At 43.5% G+C, this 22,154-nt stretch overlaps 1 protein-coding gene and 1 long non-coding RNA gene across 5 annotated transcripts in view; one reads left to right on the top strand and one right to left on the bottom strand.

The window, feature by feature from the left end:
* The first annotated feature begins 252 nt into the window (after nt 1-252).
* On the top strand, nt 253-1,231 carry LOC146382424 (uncharacterized). Its single transcript, XR_014800606.1, has 3 exons — nt 253-446; nt 627-708; nt 890-1,231. It is a non-coding gene; the product is annotated as an uncharacterized LOC146382424 (long non-coding RNA).
* Nucleotides 1,232-7,529: 6,298 nt separating this feature from the next.
* Nucleotides 7,530-22,154, bottom strand: part of znf469 (zinc finger protein 469) — a 205,051-nt gene continuing 190,426 nt past the window's right edge. For all 4 annotated transcript variants that reach the window (XM_084933053.1, XM_084933054.1, XM_084933055.1 and 1 more), the window contains one exon: nt 7,530-20,585. In XM_084933053.1, the coding sequence (XP_084789179.1) occupies nt 8,619-20,396 (11,778 nt within the window). In that variant the 5' untranslated portion in view covers nt 20,397-20,585 and the 3' untranslated portion in view covers nt 7,530-8,618. The remainder of the gene's footprint in view (nt 20,586-22,154) is intronic.

Raw genomic sequence — 22,154 nt, 5'->3', positions numbered from 1 at the left:
AAAGCAACTAGTCAAAAGTTGGCCGATAAAACATCAACAAAGGAAACTCTCCCTGATGTACAAAACTGGCTGTGTGGACTTTTTTTTGTTGTTGTGAATAAATGTAAGTGAACCAAGTTATCTTGCTGTCATCCCCCGCCTCTCTCCCTCCCTACGCCTGTCTTTCTCCTCTCTGTGTGTCTCTGAAATACACACACATACTCTCTCGCACAAAGGAGGGAAAGTGTCACTATGGAAACAAGGAGGCGAGATTCTAAAAGCTACCTCTTGAGACGAGAGTTAAGACAACAAAAAGGAGTCCACTGTGTGAGTGGCAGAAAAGCAACAATATACACAGCAGCTATACCTCTCCTTCCTGTGAATGTCCTCATCAAGTTGCTTTGCCAGCCCTTTTGTCTTTATCCCTCTGGGTTTTTTTTTTTTTTTACCTTTACCAGACTGTGCAGGTTCGTATACTCACACGTTCATGTATTTTCAGTATACTCTTCTGCATGTCTGAGCCCAGCGCTGTGCCTGCAGTTAAATGCATGTGGCTCTGAGGACAATATGTGTGTGTGGCTTGGGGTGTAATATGCACCACACATTTCTTTAATAGGGCTAATCCATTTTAATCCCACCTGCCACAGTTACCTTACAATGATGAATGTAAGCCTAAATGAGTTGAGACGCAGAGAAATGCCCGCGGGAGACAGAGGAGGAGGCTGGGAGGTAGATTTAAGTCTCTATGTGTGTGTGTGTGTGTGTGTTTGTTGCTGTGTACACATGCACTCTTATCTGTGTGTGTCTGCGTGTGTGAGTCCGTGCATGTGCATTTATTAAGGTTTCTGCAGTGGCTGAAAGAGGTTTTTCCTCCTTGCTCCGTTGAAGGCTATTTTCTGTGGGTCTGCAGGGTCACTGCTGTCCTTAGTGATGTCTCCTTCAGGAGTAATCAGCACCATGGACAGCAACACCGATCTCCACCATCACAGGCACCACAGCAGGCATCCATCTCAATAGACTCAAAAAGGCTTCCTGTGCTTAGCTCCTTTCCATTTTCATTTTCTGCTGATGTGAAAGAATTGGATAGGTGAAAGTGGGCTGCCCATTAAGCTTCAGCCTTGATGTACACCTTCAGCCCTCGGTCTATAACGGGAATGGAAAGCAGATGCAGGGGGTGATAGAAGAAGAGGTGAAGCTAACTGTGAAAAACCTGCAGGCAATCACATCTATTAATAAAATCTCTAATGTAAAACTCCTTGTGGATGGGTTCCTTCTGTGACGGCAGATTCACACACCTACGAGGAGCAATATGCAGCACAAGTCCAAGGTGTTGTTACTGGTATGGTCTTACTTGAGCACATGTTACTGTACAGTTTTGTGTTACTCACCTGTGGTGGCTTTGAAAAATAGCAGCAATTTTAGGAAGTAAAAAATAGATGAGAAAAGATAAAAAAGAGAAGCATGGGGAGGGAGAGATAGGAGGAGTATACTACTGTACAGAGTGAGCGGCTGAGTTAGGGTGTGTGTGTGTGTGAGAGAGAGAGAGAGAAAGAGAGGGATAGGGAGAGCCATGAAACACACATACACACACACACACACACACATACACACACACACACAGAGGGTGCAGATAGCGGGAGGGGAAAACCTCCTCTCTGAAAGGGATGATGTCAGTCTCTGCAGCTGAGCCCCGGTCCCCGACTCGAAAGGGTGAAGACTCTGTTCTCCAGTACAAGACTACCAGCCATAACAACATCCACAAAGAGGGAGGAAGGGGGTTAGAACTGAGAAGAAAAGCAGGGAGAGTCTGGTGGATGATCCTCATTCAGGTACGTATGCCACATTAGCATCCATCTATGAGTTCATTCATTAGTGTCTTTTGTTGTGTGCTGCCTGCCATTATGCTTTAGATTGCTGCCAGCAACTCACTTGTTCAAAGTAATTATCATGTTTTCACAACGTATCACAGCGAACGAGTGTGTGCACTCAGTGTACACTTCTCCATCCCGGTCTAATCCCGTGTGAATTTGTGTGGGTGTGTATATTTTAGCGGGGATGTGAAAGGAGAGTGCTCGTGTAAGGGGTGCACTCACACACACACGCACCCGCGCGCATTAGTGGAAAGTTTTTAATGAAGAGGAAACTGCTGTATCCAGTCTTCGGAGGAGAAAAGCGGCTTCAATTATTCAAATCCAAATCAGATGCAGGATCCCCAGAGCAGAGGGCATGACAGAGATTTGAGATTAGAGTGTAGGGATTTTGTGCAAAGATAACTTATCTACACGGGGCGGGGGGGAATGCTCTTTTGTCTGTTGCGTCATTGTTATAGAGCTCTTCCTCTGTCTGCATCAGGGATTTGCCAGGTTAAAGCAATGCCTTCTGGGATGCTGGTGGTCATACAGGTGACATAGCAGTGGTGAGTCATCCTGTAACATCTGTCACTGACACCTCTGTCTCCCACTTTAGATTACAGCTTCTCTGATTCACAAGGCGAATGTCATTGCTACCCATCACACAAATTAAGCCAGTTTATAGAGTATGTTGTTTATTATACAAGGAAATTGGATTTTTTTGTGGCAGATATTAGTTATAAATGTCACAGGCAGCCAGACAACAATGCAGGGTCACATTCAATAGGCAACGACACAAGTTGACACTGACAAAGCACAAAATGTGTCTTTGTGTTGGAGAATTCAGCACCACTAGAGGTTGTGTGTGTTATTTCTGTTTTCTGTCTAATTAACTCACCGGCATTTGGAAAAAAATAATAAAAAAAAGAACAGGTCACAGACACATATCACCAGCAACCATCCATTTACACTCTCAGGCTGTTGGCATGTCACTCAATTAGTCACAGCGTGGATAACACTCCACGAGGCGCTTGGGGAGAGAATCACAGTGGAAATCCAATTTTGTGCCACATCAAATGTCAGAATAGATCCTTCAGATTCTCTGTGATATCCACAGAAACAGCAGGGGCAAAGCTGGGAGAGCACGCTGTGGAGGTAGAGGAGGGGGGAAGAGATGAAGGCTTTAGCACAGGAGAAAGGGAACGAGGGTGAAGAATGTCTTGGAGGTACGTGAGGAAACCCTACTGGCCGTCAGGTCCAGCCTTGTATGCAACAATGAGTCGCTCTTACTGTAAGCCAATTTTGAAATGTATATATCACGACGCAGGTATTTATTTCTTGTTGTTTAACTCTGACCCAGCACCAATTATCTGCTGGATTTTTCTCAAGTCTGTCAACAGCTTAAAGAATGAATCAGTATAAAAGAGGTATAAATAGAAATGAGAAAATTATACAAAATTCAACTAAACTCATTATGATGTCTGTCTGCATTAAACTTTCTTTAACATGAGCTGTGTGTTTGTTTGCTGAGGCCAGCTGCTCTGGAGACACCTGCTGTTGGCTGCAGCTTTCCAGTGGCTGCAGACACACATCGACAGGCTTTTGTTTGCATAGCCCCTACAGTGCAACCCCATTTATTTCTGTAAACCTGGAACATCAAACAGGTACTTTTAGCTATTGTGTGCAGCCTGTTTCCTCTCTGGCTCTGACTGCAATGACAAATGTTTGAGTTGATAAAGCCTCTGTTGGCAGTAAGCGGCCAGGACTTCATGGTGAGAGGCCATTAATTAGGAAATCTGAAGTGTGCCTGGCATCACTTTAATGTTTCATTTTCCTATATTACCTTTTACCCGCTGAGATATATTTTTATCTGCTCATTTACTCCATAATTCATGTTGATGTTGTTGCTGCCCTAGTTCATTTGACTTCTATTTCAGGTTCCAGTGTTGTGGGAGATTCCTTGCATAGATTTCTCGCTCCTGTTTAAAAAAAAGAAAGGGGATAGAGATTGTTTTGATGTCTGTCAGGAAAAATCTGACTGATCATTTGACTTCAAAGATTTCTCTTCCCTTTTTGTTTACATCAAGGCAAAGTGCCTGCATTGAGTTATTTGTACATCTTCTTCCTGCTGAACAAAAATGATTTCAGATACAATCCCCATGGAAATTCATCACGATCTCCCTCCTATGTGTGCCGGGAGGGATGCTCAGTCATTCCCTCCCTTTCATGCAGCGAATTCCCGCCTATCCATTTATCTCTCCATGATGGCTGAAAGTGAAAATTCCCAACACAGGCGACCTGAGTGGCCCCTCAGCCTGTGTGTCATTACTGCTGACCAGTAGCCCATCTCTATCTGCCCCTGATCTCATGACCTCCCTGCGAGGCTGCCAACACTAACCTAAGGGAGGAGGGAGCAAAGGGTGAGGCGAGATAGTGGGATAGAATGAGAGGGAGATAGAAAGGAAGGAAAAAACAAGGAAGAAGAGTGGGTGGAAAGGTGTGCAGGCAGCCGGGATAGATGGAAAAAAATGTGGAAGCTGCAAAGAGATGGGGTGAAATGTAAAAAACAGAGGAATGTATGAAAAATCAGGTGGATGACTAAGATAAAGGGTGAAAGGAGAAAATGGGGAGAGGCAGAGGCAAAAATGAGGAAGGGGAGAGGGGGGGTGAGACACTGAATTGGAAATTGATGATGAAGAGAGCAGAAAAGCGAGAGAAAAGGAAGAGCAGGAAAATGAGGGTGGCAGCAGAGAAAAAAATGGAGGAAAGAAAGTCGGAGATCAGATGAGGCAGGGGTGGGAGACTCAGATATGGAGTGAGAGGAGATGCTATTTCAAGACCGTACTTACTGATAATGTCACTCTACTTCAAAGTGCAAAGCGTTCCTGTCATGCTCCTGCATGACTGTGCCTCTGGAGAATTTCCTTATAGATCAGATGATAAAAGGATGCATGGCAGTAGGGTGTGTGGGGCTCATACTATGTGTGACACTTTGTGGGCTAAACTGTGACACAATCTGCTGAGGTCTAATTCTGTCTTAATCAACAACAACAAGACTGGGGGGGGGAACCAAGCTCAGCATGACATTCAGGTAAAATCCAGATGCAGTCAAGGACAAAACATCAACCACTAATTAGCGTATAAATTACCAGTGGAGCTCAGAAGGATAATAAATCTGAAATGTAAACACTTAACCCTCTCGAGGCAGGCGTTGCCGATTTGCAACAGTTAAAAACTAACAACCTGATTACCCCACATACATATTTTATGAGTTTTTTTTACTCAGAAGTACCACTGCAGGACTTGGTTGTGCATTAGCAACAAAAATTTTAATTTGAGCCTGAGACGGTTAAATGGCAAACTTTGTAATATACGTACAAAGCAACATGTAACTGTAATTTTGCTTCTATTATAATTGCTCTGTTTGACATGTTAATCACCGCACAGGCATTTCACTGACACAATTTGATGGCTTAGACGTCACTGAAGTCATCAGTGATGCAGCCTTCAGGCACCACACTCATGCCTGAGTCCCTGAGTTGCAAGGATTCCTGCAGTGCAATAAATTTACTCCCAGTCCAGATCATGCATTAATTAGATCTGTAACTAGATTTCACTTCATAACACTGAGAACTGTGTTGTTTTTGAATACTGTTAAAATCTTCATGAACCACGCACCCTATATTTACTGTGACAATCAAGGTCTTTCAATATTTAAGCATTTTAAATGATTAATCTTTGAGGCTAAACCAAAGCACATTGTGATCCTCAGCAACTCTTTTCTTTTTTAATTAATCTTGATGCGTCTGCCAGTGAGTCAGTGGCATTCTTTTACTACACACACACACACACACACACACACGCATCAACAGATGGTCATCCATCCTCCCACGAAGGTTTTTCATTTATTTTTTGCTGTGGATCTACTAATGGGTGGGAATTTAATTATTGTTTAGAATAAGAAAAAAGCAGCCCTACAAAAACCACAAAATATTTTATGCTTCAGTGAGCTGCTTTAATAATCCAACCGAGTCATTGCTATACATCATTAAATAATAAACAGCAAGTTATTCTGTGGGTTATCTGGAAGTATTTAACAAATGCTGAGCGAAAGACTGACGATTGTGTTTTAAATACGTAGATAGACAGCTGAGGATCAGGGGAGACAGTCTTCACTTTTTGACACTTTTTGAAAAGGCAAACGAGTCTTATTAATTATTGACTGAAGGATTAAAAATGACTATCCACTGATGCAGTGACATTTATGATGGGTTTCATTACTTCATAACCAAAACCTGCTAATACCTTGGTCCAAAAATAATTTAAATGCCAAATCCTTCATTTTACATCACTGGTAACGTTAGACCATTTCTGATTATGCAATGTGTATCTAAAATGTTTAGGAGTATTGGAAAAGCCTCACAAGCATTAGACTCTAGGGTCTATACGCAGGATGATATAACTGGGATGCTTCTGAACACTGCTTGATTTTTGTAAGAGTTTTCATTTCAGCACTCAGCCTTCATGACATCTCCTCGACTGCTTCAAGGAAACAATCTTGATTTTCTATCTTTAAAGTGCTTATTTTGGGTACTGTAACAAAGGTCAGGATATAGCACACGTGCCGGCACACGTTCATGCAGTCTGAATCGCTGCTTCTCCTTGAGAGAGGCTAACAGGGACCGAGGCCTATAATTCCCTCCCAGTTATGCCTGCTTTATTTTCAGTTGTCATCAGTGAGTCCAAAAATATGGTGTTTGCGTCTGCTGCCAAACCAGCATTCACACAAATATAATTGGAGAAGTTATTTCAACAACACGGTGGCTCTGTTTCCTCCACACTCCCTCTGAATCAACACATGGGCCGATGGCTGCTTACAGTGTTTACAGAAAACACCAGTGTGTTCGTACCACAAGTGAGATCTTTGATTTTGAAGAAAAAGGAGCCACATATGTAGAAATCTGCTTATATCCTCAACACAGACTAATAGTTTAAACCGTCCTTTACAGTGTGCTGATGATTGCTGTTAAATGTCATCTTGTAATGCAGACATCCACTTCAGTCAGCCAACTGTTATTATTGAATACTGTTTTTTAATTTTTTATTTATTTTTTTCCTCAAGAACCAAATCCTGAGCTTCAACCAAAGAAAGACTTGATTTTTCTGACTATCCTCTTTTCTTCTTGCTTTTTCCCCTCAGGTAATACGGGGAAAAATGCGAGGACCCCCCCTCCTTGTATTCTCTGTGTGTATGCCACTGTGTAATATGGCTTTTTATTCCTATGTGATGATGAAAAGTGTTCATGTAGGAACAGAAGCCATTTTACACGTGGTGGTAGAGCAGCATGACGGAAGCATGAAACAAGCGGGAGCTCCTCGCTGCCTGCTTGCCAGTGCTCACGGAGACCAACAACATATGGTTGGATAAATGCAACTGTCTTCTTGCTAAATATTTCCCTGTAGTAAAGATACATTTATGCTCGTCTCTCTGATGAAAAGTGAGCTCAGCGAAGTGCTGATTTGAAGACAAAAATATGGCGTCAGAGTTTGTTGTGTGTGCACCTGTTTTTGCCTCCAGGCACACGCACCTTCCACTGCTTCCAGTGTTTGAAGCATGCGGTGACAGCTGCAGTCCGCAGGGATGGAAGTAGGAACATTTGCAAAACATGTCATGAACAAAAGAAGAAAAGAGCAAGGAGAGACCTGTACAGATCTTTAATAACCAACTATAAAACAGGCACTTGGTGAGCCACTTTACAACTTGCAAGAGACACTGCATTTCCCTTTCTTCTCATTCGTATTCATTTTGCACATTTTTAAAATAAAACTTTTACACCACACATTCATCTACCTACAATATAATACAATGTAAGATACATACAGTATAAACAAGATAAAGCACCTTTGTTGTCCTAGTAAATACTATTAAGAATTAAACACTTGGAGTTACAGACACAGATGATTGAGTTTGCAATTTGTGTGTGGTATTTTCAGTGCATGGGAAGAACTCCAAATACAGGTCTTGGGACTTTGATGTCCTTGTATGCACCTGAGTTTATACAATGGAAGCTTTTCCTAATTTTGTTTTCTGTCAGCCTACATGTGATTTACTTGGATGGTTTACACAGTATTAATAAAATACAGAGAGCCAGTAAAAACAGTCTGATGTACGTTTGTAACTGCAACTGCTACAGATCTCATGTTCCCTTCTGAGGACATTGGCATTCACATTACAATAAAAAAACACAATGTAGCACCACGTAATGTTTATACAAAGGCTAATACGATGAATGTCAATGCAGTACAGTAATGTAAAAAAAAATACAAAATGACTATGTAGGAAGTATTTATGAAAGGTGCACAGACAATAGTCCATGTCAGTTCTGATGTCATTTGGTCCTTTAGTAGAAAACATTAAAAAATTATTTTATGAATGCAACATGAACATGCATTTCTAAAAACAAAATATTTTACTGTATTTTCAAGTATTCTTTTTTCTCTCCTTTAGGTAAATGAAATATATTCTCTTAAAAAAAGTTCAATGATTTCTCCAACTAGCATATTTAATTTCTGACCCAATATTCATATCTGCCATTCATCCTCACATTTATGTAATAAAAACACATGTACAAAGAAGAAATAAAGTGACTATGTAAGTATTTAAAGATTTAAAGCATTTCACAGAAAATAGCTGTGCAATCTCATTCACCATAATGAATTGTCTTAAACATTTATACCTGTGAACATTTACAGTCTATTATTCACAGATCGCCCCCCCCTCCCCAACCCTTAGTTAATAGATTCTGATGTGTCCTTCCTTAAAGGAATCTTAAAGCTAGTGAGTTTTTGGCCAAACAGCTGGCTGAGGAGGTGGTTCTGTGACTCTGCTGTCCGGTAGGAATGGGTCTCCATCGACCTTACCCCTATCTTTGGTCGAGATTTCAAAGAATTGTTCATGGGAACTGAAGAAACTTTCGATATCTGAGAATGCAAAGCTCTCCCCAGAGTTCCCTTTTTGGTTTTATAGTCCCCGTTCTGCGGGCTCACAAACTCAGCCTTCTTTTGCGTACAGCTATCAAGCAGACTTCGTTTCGACTGCAAGCCCAAACTTACAGTCTTGCACTTGGAAATGATTTTGTTGCTAACGACGTCATCCCGTACTGAGGACAGCACAGGGTACTCATTCAGTCCATCTGACTTTCTCTGCAGAGACGGATTTGCACACTTGCTGGGGCAAAATTTCTTCTTGGGTCTAGAATCAACGCCAAAATTTTCTTGTGTGACTGGAGAGGAAACCCTTTGCAGGCTATGGGGGGATTTCGTGTCCTTTCTCTTCTTCTGTCGTCTCAGCGGTTCCTTATCCTCATTTGAAGCTGAGGCATTGGGGGAAACCTTGGAGTGAAGGCCTGGTGTTGACTCTGTGGTCTTTAGACTACTTTTGGTGTTGTCAATTGACTTCTCAAGGGCAGCCTTCTCTTTATTCTGACTGTCATCTTCCTGCTCAGCACCATGAGATAAGATCTGTTGTTTGCTGCTATTACTAGAAGAGTTGGACATCTGATGCCACTGCTCCTCATCCCCCTGCTGGTCCATGACATCGACAGCTGATTCATCCTTTGCAGACTCAGGTGTCTTTAAACTGATTTGATTTTCTATTAAGCTGACTACAGAGTTGTCACTAGGAGGAGGTGAATCAGTTTTTTCTTCCGTTTCTGTAGCGTCACCTTGAACAGAACCTTCCTTAGCTTTAACAATCTCCTCCCCCGCACCACTTCTCTCTTTAGATGCTGACCAACAGGTTGTTTCTGCTCTAATGTGGACCGACTCATTCTCCTCTTTCACGTCGCATGCTTCAGGAATTGATATTTCATTATCCTCTTTATCAAGATGAGGCGAGGGAGTCGGGTCAATTTCCTCCTTCTTGGGTGTAGCAGACTCAGAAGAATCCATATGAATGCATTTTTCCAACTCTACAAGCAGTTCAGAGTAGTCCTCAGCAATGTCCTCAGTCTTCACACTTGTATTGTTTGTGTCACTGTGGTATTCATTTGTGATGGTCTGTGTGGAGTCGTCTGCCATGGACACAGGGGGTTTGGAAGACTGTGTGTCAGAGTTTTGATTTAAGTGCAGTGAGCTTACACTAGCAATGCCACTGTCTGAGCTGTTTTCTTGCAGACTGTCAGGGAGAATTCTCCTCTTTTTACTTGTAGGCGAAACACATTCATCTTCTTTGGATGCAGACACTCTGACGGGTCTGAAGACGCCTCGGAATTTGAAAATTTTGTTTCCCCCTGACAGGTGCTTTTCCATGTGACGATCAAACTGCTCTTTCTTGGAGAAGGTGTAGTTACAGGTGCTGCAGATGAAGGATTTCTTAATCACGTGCATGACATCAGCGCAGAGCTCACAGGTGTAGAGGGTGGTGTGCTTCGAATCCAGCTCATCCACCTCCTCGTGAGCTCTCTTCAGATGATCTTTAAGCTCCTGGGCCTCCTGATAAGAGACGGGGCATTTGTGGCACAGGAAAATCCTTTCCAAATTGTGAACCACTAAATGTCTCTGGAGTTTGAATGGTTTGGGGAATTGTTTTCCGCAGTGGTGGCAGTCTCTTGAGGGATCTTTGCAGTTGGGATGCATCTCCACGCTTTTAGGTGTCTCTGTTTTGTGGAGGACTTCAAGTGGGGTTAAGGCGTTCTTCCCACCAGCTCCGCTGGCGCTTTTACATTTGTGAAGCTTTGCCTCAGCACCCTCTCCCATTGTGCTGTCTGCAGAAACAGCTTTTTCCTGTTCTTTATTAACTTTGCTGGCCTCTCTGCTCACCTTGCTGGGGCGATGCTGCATTATTGAGGAGATGAAGTTCTTCACTGCTGTCTCTTGCATGAAGCTGCCTGAAATGCCTAGCATGGATCCTTGAGTCTGACCCCTCCTGGCAAACTGTGTGGCATGCTCCCGTAAGTGTTCATTGTACATCCACACATCTGATATCTCCTTCAAACACATTCCACAGGTCCAGATACCTGTCTTGTTCTTTGCATGCTTCTCCCTTAGATGGTCTCTCAGTTGTTCCCTGGAGCTGAATTTACGCTGGACACACATGTAGCAGGTTGGAGGTGGAGAGGGGTTGTGGGAGAGTTTGTGAAAGTTCAGCTCGCCCAGGGTAAGGAACCAAGTGAAACACACTTTGCACTTGTATTGTTTATCTTTGACTTTCATTCCGCCATCTTGCCGTTTCCTGCCTCGCCGCTCTGCCACTTTGTTGGACTTTTCATCATCTCTATTCTCCACATCAACAGTTGCGATTGCTGGAGGAGCTACTGAGATATCTTTATTAGAATCAAAGAACTGGATTTCTGGAAGCTGAAACGTGGTGTTCATGTTTTGGATGTCAATGCTGTGGAAGGTTTGAACGCCCTCTGGCTCCACAGTGTACGGGGTGGATGCTACTTCTGGTTTACAAGATTTGGGGTCAGAGGTCACAGATGAGCTGGTATCAAAGCTGGTGAAGGCAGCGGGGCCGCTCCATTCAATTGAAGATTTATCAATTGTGCTTTTGAGTGGTTTCAAGAGGGTGCTGCAGAGCTCTTTAATATTGTCATGAACAGCATCCCCTTGATCCCGCTGTTTAACATCTGCCAGCGGTGTGACATCTGCCTTTATTGTGCTGTTGTGGCACATATTCAACATGATGGCATCATCAAGAGAAATTGTCTCATATTCACAGTGCTTTGCGTGATTGTCATTAAAAGTCTGTTCAGCCTGGTTTTCCGCGAATTGATCTTTACTTTGCATGAATGTTTCAGGAGGAAGGAAGTCAGCAGTCACATTTGAACAGGGCGACAGCTTCTGCCTTTTGTTTCTTTTGCTGTACACCCTTGGGCACTTCTTCCTTTTTGCCTCATCATCTCTGGGGAAGAGCTGTGAGAATGTGGTGTCATCGTCAAATAGGGCCTTCAGATCAGGACTTATACTTGGAGGGCTGAGAGCTGTGGAGTTCAAACAGGAGAGAGGATGTACTTTGTCTGCAGGGCTACTGTTTTTCTCACATTTTATTTCGTCTGCCACGTTTCTAAGAATCTCCTGGGCAAGGCTATCTTCTGAACCTTTCAGTTCACACATGTCTTCCACAGGGAGCAGAGTCCTTCTGGTTTCATCACATTCTCTGATAACCTCCTTTTCTACAGTGATAGTACTTTCCACATTATTATCCGTACACACTTCCAAATTTGCCATCTCTGTGATACTCGTACATTTTGTTTCTTCTGCATCAGCAATTTGATTGATCTCCACAGTTTCATTAAGTACATTTGTCTCTTTTGTTGGAGATCGGGCTGTGTTGTCAAAAGCAGGCTCTGAAGCAGCACAGTGAGGGAATTCCTCAGTTCTTTCACTGGTTTTCTCCTGTTCCTCAGAAGATTGGCTGCGCTCTGCACTGCTTTTGAATTCGGGAGTTATAGCTTGAAGTATATCTGTTTTTAATATATTCAGAAGCTCATCAGAGAGATGGTTAGGCTTTCTGTTTACCTCACTGTTCTTGTTCTTTCTAGCTTTGTTGTTCTTCTTTGCTTTTACTGACAGCATTGGGCTTTGATAGCCTATTTCATCTACTGCCACTGCACTTGTCTCACTTGCCATTTCCTCCAGGATGGATTCGGCCTCTGCTGCTTTAGATATGAGAGCACTACTTATCTCAGGCAGGCCATCTATTTTTGTTGGGTAACAGGTCTGTGAATCATCTTTATGTTTTTTCTCTGTAGTTTGTGATGCTTCATAAATAAGCGCACTCCCCTGATGGCTTGATGCTGCACTCTGTGGGCCAGTGTGTTTTTCAGCTTTGACCAAATGCTTCATTGCTTTATGCCTCTTTAACCCTGGCACAGTCCTGAAACACATGAAGCAAATTTCGCAGAGCACTTTGCCCTGCTGAGCGCTGCTCTGTGTCTTTTTTTGCGTTGCATCTTTTTGTATTTGCGTTGTTGAACACTGGCCAGTGTCTATTGTTGGTCGCTTCTCTGAAGGGTCTGATGGAATCAGCATTTGTTCACTTTCACAGATGATGAGTGGCTTAGGAGTGGGCGGACCATCTGAAAAAGTTTTTTTGAGAAGTTTACTGTCCTCAACAGAAGCTTTGTGAGAATCTAAAGTCTCTGTTTCAGCCTTGCTCAGAAGGTCTGCATGCATATGCAAATTCTCAACAGGTTTGAGCACCTCATGGCAAACCTCCAGGTTTGTCTTTACATTACCAGCTGTAGAGTCTGTTCTCTCACTTTGAGCTGGGAGCCCCAGTGAAAAACATGTGAATTTCATACTCTGCTGTAGCACCAGTGGTTCATCGGATGAATATAGCTTAGCTGCAGGGTTGGAATTCAGTGATGCTCCTGTGTCTGCTTCAGTTTTGCTAAAAATCAGTGCAGGGTTTATACTCAGATCACATGATTCAGAGTCATCACTGGGTCTCAGCATGGTATCTGCATTCTCTTTAGGCTGACTGGCTGGTGAGACTGGTATGTAATCGTACTGGTTTAGTTGTGGAGGTTCATCTGAGATGCTGTTATAGTTGAGTGGGCTGAGCTTGAAGTCGTACATTAAATCTCTTTTTCCAAGGCTCTCTGATACCACTGGTGGTTCTGCCATAGCGGTTGCTGGAAGTGGAGAGGAGACGGTGGTTTCACATCTGGGGATTTTACACTCTATCATTCCCAAGTGCAGGTGAGGCGGACTTATTAAAGAGTACTCCACGGTTGTGTTTAGCTCCTCACTGTTTGAATTTTTGTTTTTGCCTTTGCTTCTTGGGGATTTTGTATTTTGTATGGAGTCTTGATCAATAAATTTATTGTCACATGTATTGTTTGACTTACACGAATCCTCTTCTGTGTTACATTTCCGCATAGGCATTTGATTAGAGCTTGATAATAGAGGACTGACTGATGGAGCAGTCGTTAAATAGACGCAGTGACTTTCTTCCACTTCATCTCTGCACGGTGAGTTATGCTGACTTGCCATGAAATCAATGGGAAGCTGCTCTTTGATGTCCTGAACATTTAAAATCTCTTCTCGTTTCTGAGCAGACTCAAAGATGAGACCTGTCTCAGTTTTTAATGAGTCATTAAATGGAGTCATTTTGCAGGAATCACTATTAATGATGCCATCAGACTGTGAAATGATCAACAGATTGCTTTGTCCCTCTATGGATTGGGTGTCATGGAAGGGCGAGCAGCATCTAGAGCTTTCTGTTTTGGTTTCCACCAGTAACGGACTGCAGGGCTTGTCTGTGGTGACAATCTCTACGGACATATCAGTTTCACCGTACGTCTGTGTCGAAAGGCCTATTAAATGATCTCGGCTTGATGTTTCAACAGTTATTTTAACAGTTTTACTTTCTGAGTGCTCCACTTTTAATTTGTCAGCATGCGATGAACTGTTGTCGTCACGATTACCATGGCTACCAGCTGACTGTCGCTCCGCTGCTGCCTTCGCCACATCTGCCATTTTCTCACTAATATCTGAACTGGGCTCAGCCTGAGCTGGTGATAACAGATGAACACCAGAGTGACCCGTAATTCCCTTCACCGCCTCCGCTTCCTCACCCGTGGGTGAATACTCTCGGCTGACACTACTGTTTTTAAACAGCTGATCGACATTGTCCTCTGCATTACAGTTCCCGCAAGATTCCTCATCCACACGTGGCTCATGTGTCACCACACTTGAGCAGTGAGCAGTCTCGGTTAAAGTGCTACTCTTGGAGATATCCTGCTCTGATGCGACTTTACTCTGTGCCTTGTAATCCTTGTTTTCTGTGGCCTCACTTGGCTGCGATGAATTTGGCTGGCTGCCATTGACTCTGGGGTCAGCCTTGCTGGAGAGAGATGACTCTGACTCATCCAGAATGAATTCAATTTCATCCTTCCTCTCACTGATATTTGGAGGTGATAATATATTCTCCTTTTTCATAATTGCTTCCTTTTCCTCATGATCTTCTCTTTCAACTGCATCTGTTGCCTGACATTCAGTTTCTACATGTTGTTGACTTTGGGGAGAGTTGACATTTGGCGTTTTGTCTACTGATATAAGGGGTTCTTTCTTGAATATAGAGTGTGAAATCACCTCCAGACTTTTCATGAGATTTTCTGTATATCTCTTCTGCTCCAAAATCTCTTCCTTTGTTTCCACAGGAGTGTCTTCTTCAGCACTTCTTTCCTCCGTTTTTTGATCAAGGTGGAGCTGTGGGTGTTCAATACGTGAGGATGCAGAGATTAAATTTGGTGCATGGCCCTCTTTGTCTGAAAATATTTCAAGAGCCCCTGATTCATTGTGAATTGCAGTGTGGGGACTGTGATGTTCACCCATTAGCTCAAATTGGAATGTGCCGTGCCATGAGAGTCCCTGTTCAGTGAAAGGCTCTGAAGGCATCGAAACAGGTACATCTATCGTCGGTACAGAGCATTTAGCATCCAAAGTGGGGCACTCACTCTCTGACTCGTCACACAGACGTAAAGGTGAAAATTTGCTCATTTGCAGCTGTTTGGGGACGTGCTGATCTAGTATCGGTGGCCTTTCCAACTTTGTTGTCTGCAGCTGGTTCTCGAGCTCGTTCACTATTCTCTTTATCTCCAGCTCATCCTCTGATGCACAGCTGTTGAGATTTGCACTGTAGTCAGTTATTTTTTCTGGCAGAGACAAAGGAACGTGATTATAATCTGGCTTCTTTTCATTTGATTTCTCCGAGTTGCTTTTGTACTGGGATATCTCATCTGGTAGAACGGGGCTAACAATGAGATTCCAGTCTCTTTGCTCCAGAAAAGGAGAGAAAGATGACACAAACTCGTCCTTTTTCTCCGATGTGTTTTCTATTGAATGGAAACCCTCTTTTTGTATCGGCATCTCCGAGTAAAGGCCACCGTCAAAGCCTGTGAGGTCCCCAAACATTGATGAGGTGTCAAATGAAAGCGGAGATTTAATGAGTCCTTGCTCCTGGTCCAGGGGGTAAGGCATGAGGTGGAGTGTGTCTTTTTGTATCAGCGGGCTTTGGCTTTCAGTTGGAGACAGGCACACTTCATCCATCAAAGAGCTGCAAAGAGACCCAGGTTTGTGCGTGACTAGGTCATTGGCTAAAGTGATAGCCTCTTTCACCGCACAGACACTGTCGCTCTGTTTTTCAAACGTGGGAGTGTCTGATAACTCTGGCTGTGCAGCCAGGGAGCCCTCTCTTCTTTTGCCCTTTGTTTTTCTGTCAATATTGAAATCAGTTTCTTTGGTAGCGGGGGACTGTGAATTAAATGGTAGCGTCTTGTTATCTGTGCCGCCACATTGTGTTGGTTTGTCTTTAGGGCAAAGATTGTCTGCTCTCTGTAGGGAATTTCTGTCTGAAGTAACCGTTGTACTGGGTTCTTTTTTGTGAGACACGGGTTTCTCTCTTGATTTTGCATGAGACGTTTTGCTTTTTTCCAAGTGCTTTACTGTGTCTTTTGCTTTTTGTGAGGATGCCACTAGATCAGCAGCTTCAGGATTTGAGTGACATTTCTTTGGATCCTCTGTATTGTCTTTGATATCAGAATGAATGGCTTTGTTGTTGTTATACTTCTTGACAGATTTCGTGAAAGTCAGTGCAAGTGTGCTGGACTCTTTAAATAACTTCTGAGGGGAAGACCTTTCATGGGTTTTCTGCTCTGGAGACTCTTTGTTTTTGTCTGTCTTCTTCTCACAGTCTGAGTCAGTGCGATCAGTGCTTTTGGGGCTGTTGATACTATCACTTGAAACACTCACAGATGTGCTGAGTTCACTGCTTGTGGACGATCTGCTACCCCGCCTCCTGAGCCTCTGGTGAGAGCCGTGCTTGTCGGGCGAGAGAGAAACCTCTTCGCTTTTTTTCATCTCAAAACACTCCTTCGACTCATGCCTCCATGCTGCCTGGTCCCTCTCGCTCTTCGCTCGCCACTTGCACTCTTTAGTGTATGTATATTTACAGCGACTACTCTGATTCAGTCGGCCTTGGCTTGCTATCTTTACGGGCTCACATTCATCATCTGAGTCTGAGACATAGTCGTATTCTCCAAAGGTGGTGTTCTGCACCGTAGGAGTTAGTCTCTCCATCACCAAGGAAAACTGAAGGTTTTTAGTACCTTTGACGTGGAGTTTATGGAGCTTATTTTTCTGTTGAACTATTTTGTGAATAAGTTCTTTGCTCCAGGTGCCCCCTCCAGTGTTTTTCCTCTTGCTCTCTTTCACTGCAGTTCTTGAAGTCGGAGAGGTGGAGGCCTGTGAGGGTGCCGACCCTCGAAGTGCGGAGTTGTCCTGAAAGCTCTTAACGCCGCAGCGTTCCGAAAACTTGCTGGATAAGAGTAACCTCTGTGTCCCCGTGTTTTCGCCCTCGCTCTTGCACAGAGTTTTTGCCTCTTTCACTTTGCTGCCTTGTTCCCACGTCTTCTCCCTGGAGGCAATTCTTGAATTTTTATGAGAGACTTCTTTTTTTATGTTAATTTTCTCATCTTGTTCCAGATTCAGAGAGATTTTCTCAGGGCTCTCTACATCAGAGTCATAAAAATACTTTTCCTGTGTGAAAGACACATCATCAACTGCTTGTTTATTTTTGCTCTCAAAGACCAGGGATTCTTTCATTTTCAGAGATTGTTTGTTTGACGATGTTTTGACTGTGGTGAGGTCATCATCAGCAAATGCATCAATAAAGCTGCTGTCTATTTCAGCATTGTCTGACTGATATCCCAGTCCGTTCAAAGCTTCTGTGATTAGACTGTCTAACTTGGCATCCATTTCCAGCTCGGGGAGGTTGACTGAACTGGAGAACAGTTTCATTGAATCGTCTTTATTGTCTCCTTTCATTTCACTGTCACATATCAGGTCGCCATTTTTATTGAGGCCCAACAAAGACAAGTGAAGATCAGACGGACACCTTGAGAGTGAAACGTTTGACACGGATGACACTGCTTTTGCTGGATCTGAATGGTATTTTCTACTGTCCTCAATCTTTGCCGTTTCTTTGAGGTCATTTTGTGCAAACGTGTGATGAGCACAGTATTGCTTATGGCCTAAAAATGAGGCCAGGTTGTTGAAATTTTGATCACACTGTTTGCATGTCAGGAGCACATCCAACTGGTCAAGATTTGCTGTGGCTAATGAGCTGGCTAACAGCTGATGTGCAGAGTATGGTGGGGGAGGCTGCTGGTGCTCCACGCCAAAACTATCCACATACGCTTTGCTTCCATCCATAGTTGTCTTTACATGACTACTGCTTTGCAGGTAGCTCATCATGTCGTCTTTGGGTCTGTCTGGTACAAAAGGAAGGTTCCGCGGAGCGTCGGAATGAAACTGGTGGGAGTGAGTGCTCAGGTGATCTGAGGGTAACTGGGTTTTGCCTTGTGGTTGGTGATAGAATGGGTGAGAGGGTGCTGGCTTAGATATCTGCGTGTCCTCTGAGCTGATGTTAACAGGGCTCGTGGATGCCGGGGAGTGGGAGGAGCAGGTACTGCTAGATGCAGGATTATGAACTGGGGATGGCAAAGGGGATTCATAAGGCGATACCATCATCAGTCCCATAGGCGGCACCTGTAATGGTGGAAAGCTGTAGTTTCTTGACGGTGCTGCTGGAAGAGAATGATTGAGTCCAAAGAATACTACCTTATTTTTCGACTCACATACTTGTGAGTGGCTTGTTTCTACTTTAAAAGTTGAGAGTGTGTTACTGTTTTTTTTAACAATCTCCTGTCTTTGGTTTGAAAAGCCATCACCAGTTCTGCTGTTCTGAAATGAGCCAGGAGTTTTCAACGAGCTGGGTTTATGTGATTTTATGTCATCCTGCCAGTCAGAGGGGGAAACTATGTAAGCCAATTTTTGATTGCTTATTTGTCTAGATAACTCAATTCTACTTTGGTTTGGCATGGCAGGGGTGGGTCGTATCTGCTGCCAGGGCATTCTGTTATTTTTAGATGAATTTGGCCTTTGGTCAATCGCTGGCTGGTTCTGAAACTGAAACTTGTCATTTATATCAGTGTACTGAATTGTGTTTGGATCTTCTTGTGAATATGCCTTATTAGGCCCCTCCCATGAGTGTGGTATCCTACTTAGAACATTACTGTTGATGTTTTTATCAAAAGCCATTGTGCTCGAGCGAATGTTATTGACTGGAATGCTGTTATATGTTTTGGTGGGAAAGTGCATTGGTGAGCCTGGGACTTGTGAAATATTTCTTGCATGCATACTTCCTTGAATGAGCGTTCTTTGGTTGGCAGCTGTGTCTTTGGGGTGACAGTTTCTCTTACTCCCCAAGGTGATGGCTGCATCCCTACTGTCTCCCTGTCCAATTGCATCTGTGCTCTCGGCCAGCCCAGTCTTTCCTTGCTCCGACTGCTGTGAGCTGGAGCCAGAGCTGTCGCTGCTGGCTGAGTCCTCACTCAGGTTCCTTGGACACTGGATGGATGATGCCACCCCTTGCATAAACTGTGACTGCGGATTGTGAGGATAAGTGCTTCGATCCTCTGGTTGCTGTTCATTATTGAACTGAGTGTTATTCTGAGCAATATTTTGCCCTTCTGCAGGTGCGAAAGAAAACGAGTTATGGGTCACATGAACAGAACCTAAAGAGGCGTTTGTGAAGTCTTGGGATTGTGGGTCTTGTTCACAGGGAAAAGAGTCAGAGGTTGATTCTTCCATTAAATTATATCCATACTGAAATGGGCCAGGCACAAATGTGTTTGCCTTATTTGCTTCTGATAGGGCAGTGGATTTCTGCGATGAAACCCCAAAGTTAGCACCATTGAAAGTCCTTTCAGGAGATGCCCATGCATTAGAGCCACTCAGATGAAAGTCAGTCAGAATCAGTTGGCCGCCAGGCTGTGCACTGTTGCTCTCCATGGATGCTGGCTGCTGCTGTTGTGACAGGGGTGGGTGTGGGTGAGATGATGTTCCACTTGAGGAGCCCAGTGTCTGTGAGGTAAAGCTTTGGGAGGTGAGGTTAGAGGAAGCCTCTTGGAAACAGCGGCTGTAGCTAAGCTCTTCTTGTTGTAGTTCGGCCTCTCTCTCTGGTATACTGGGAACGTGGAATCTGTAGCTGCCCGAAACTGGGCCTCGACTGGTTTCCAACTTCTTGGGTGGCAAAACCTTCTGCTGTGGATATGCAATACCAACAGTGCGTGGATTTGTAATGCCTGGTCTGTACAGCTGCTGTGGGTTGCCTCGCTCTGTCTTTACTGACCGCTTCCCTTTCTCTCGGCTGCGGCTCTTTCCACTTGGAGACTGGGGACTGCCTTTGCCACTCGACCAAGTCCTGTCAGTGGCGAACTTTGATCTGTTCTGCAGTGATCTGAAGTCAATCTTCCCTGCTTGCTGTGGTCGTATGACAGCCTCACGCTGCTGAGGACAGTCCCTTTTCTTCTCTATTTTTTCAGCTTTGGGCCCTCTGCTACTGGCTCTGGCCTCAGTGCCTGTGCTTGAAAAGTGCTGTGAAGATTCCTTTGAGGTTTTTTCACTCGTCTGCTCCAGCGTGGTGCCCTCATCCTGCAGTTTGGACTCAGTGTCCAGCTCTTTGACTGCATGCATTCGCTGAGTCTCTCCTGCCATGGTGCACAATGTGTGCTGTGAAGGCCTGGTCCTCAGAAGCGCTATCTGGGAGACAGGGACATCGTCTTGTGTGTAGTAATAATCACTAAATGTCCAGTGGCAGGAACTGCAGGGACCGGGCTTCTCGCTGCAAGCTCATCTCTTCACCCTCATTGTCAATTGCAGATCTGGCACCAAAGCAAATCAGACCTGGAAGGAATAAAAAGCAAAGAGGATCAGATGGCAACCTTAAACTATCTGATGAAAACAATTAAAAACTCTTAGAAATTAAATGGTTTTTGTTAGATAAAAGCAAACAATACTAATTAAACATGCAAGCGAAACATTGAACAGCATTCAGAAAAACTTGTGTATCCAAAAAATACTTTTTGGCCTAGGTGTTAGTATTGAAAATAGAAATGTCAGGAACTTCCAAATGAAACAAATAAGGTAAAAAAAACAAAACAAAAAACCCTACAGTTTCACACAAAGCTACTTCATATCATATACTTGTTCCCTGTTTCTGCCAGCAGAGAGCAGTATTGCAGCATCAAACAACAGTACTGTCAATATACACTGTGTGATCAATAGGGAATTCCAAAATTCTGTCTTTTCATACTAGTCCTTGAGATATTACTTAGTCTAAGTTCCTTTTTTCAACAACAGACACATTTCAAACAACCACATAGAGTTTTTTTGAGTGCTTGATTCTCGCTTGACAGCAGTAAATAGTTGTGTCATATTCAACAGTCATACAAAGAAAGCAGTTTCGTCTTGGAATGATGAAGTTGAACGTAGTTCTGAGGATGAGAAAAATTCAGTACATGTATCCAAAGTGCATTGCCAGTAAATGAATCACAGACTCCTTGAGAGAAGGGACACAATGCTACAGTGTTCTTTTGCTACAGAGGGCTTCAGGTTTAGATCATGGAGGAATATCGAGGATTAGTCAGCCAGCCCTTAGACAGAGAGAAGTGAGGGCACACTGACGTTTGTTGCCTTTCCCCAGGCATCCCAGACAGTGCTCTCGGGTCCTGGTTTACTTTGGCCCGGCAATGCTCCTGGTTGATTGAGGTCAGACCAAATGAAACTTGCAGTTAGCACCAAAATGTAATTTCTAGGCCCGGTAACCAAACTTCCAACACACCGTCTGCCTCCACTGACTATACCGGTGCTGGAGGTAGCCTGTGTTTGCCGAGACTACCATTCTGGTTAAAGCATCTGTTTTGGCTACCATCCACTGTGCTGAAGTGTCCTTGAGCAAAGCACTTGTGGTTTACTGAGGAAAGTTTTAGCCTGTGAGGAATGAGTGAAAACTGCATACTAAAATGAAAAACTAAGTACCACTGAATCGAGTCTCTCTTTTAGGCAGTGACTATAATGGAGCCAGAAAACTGTATATAACACTGTGAGATGTGAAAGACAAACAGACAGTAAGTATGTGCACCCTCATCAGTCTCTCAGGAGATTATTTTTTTTGGAACTCTCTGGGTCATTTTGTCATCAGCACCTGATTTTGTTTCCATCTTGAATCCATCCTGTGGAATCAATATTTTTACTAAAACATCCTTTAGCAGGTTGGTATGGTAATTATGATTTATGTACTCTTTTATTTATAGCCATATTCAGTTAGAGGTATAATTCAGGCAGATTTAAAAGAAAAAAACCCTACTTTAGTTTTTTTTTGCAAAACGTCCAAATTCCTTTCGTAGAGATCGTATCTGATCACCTGAGCACCGAGCCTATGATAAGACTGTTTGACAGCACAACATTAGTGCT

The sequence above is a fragment of the Perissodus microlepis genome, chromosome 7 (genome assembly GCF_051167445.1).
Source record: "Perissodus microlepis isolate ML-2025 ecotype Zambia chromosome 7, ASM5116744v1, whole genome shotgun sequence".
Lineage (NCBI taxonomy): Eukaryota > Metazoa > Chordata > Actinopteri > Cichliformes > Cichlidae > Perissodus > Perissodus microlepis.
Note: the sequence above shows the minus strand (reverse complement) of the source record. Positions and strands in the feature narration are given on the sequence as shown.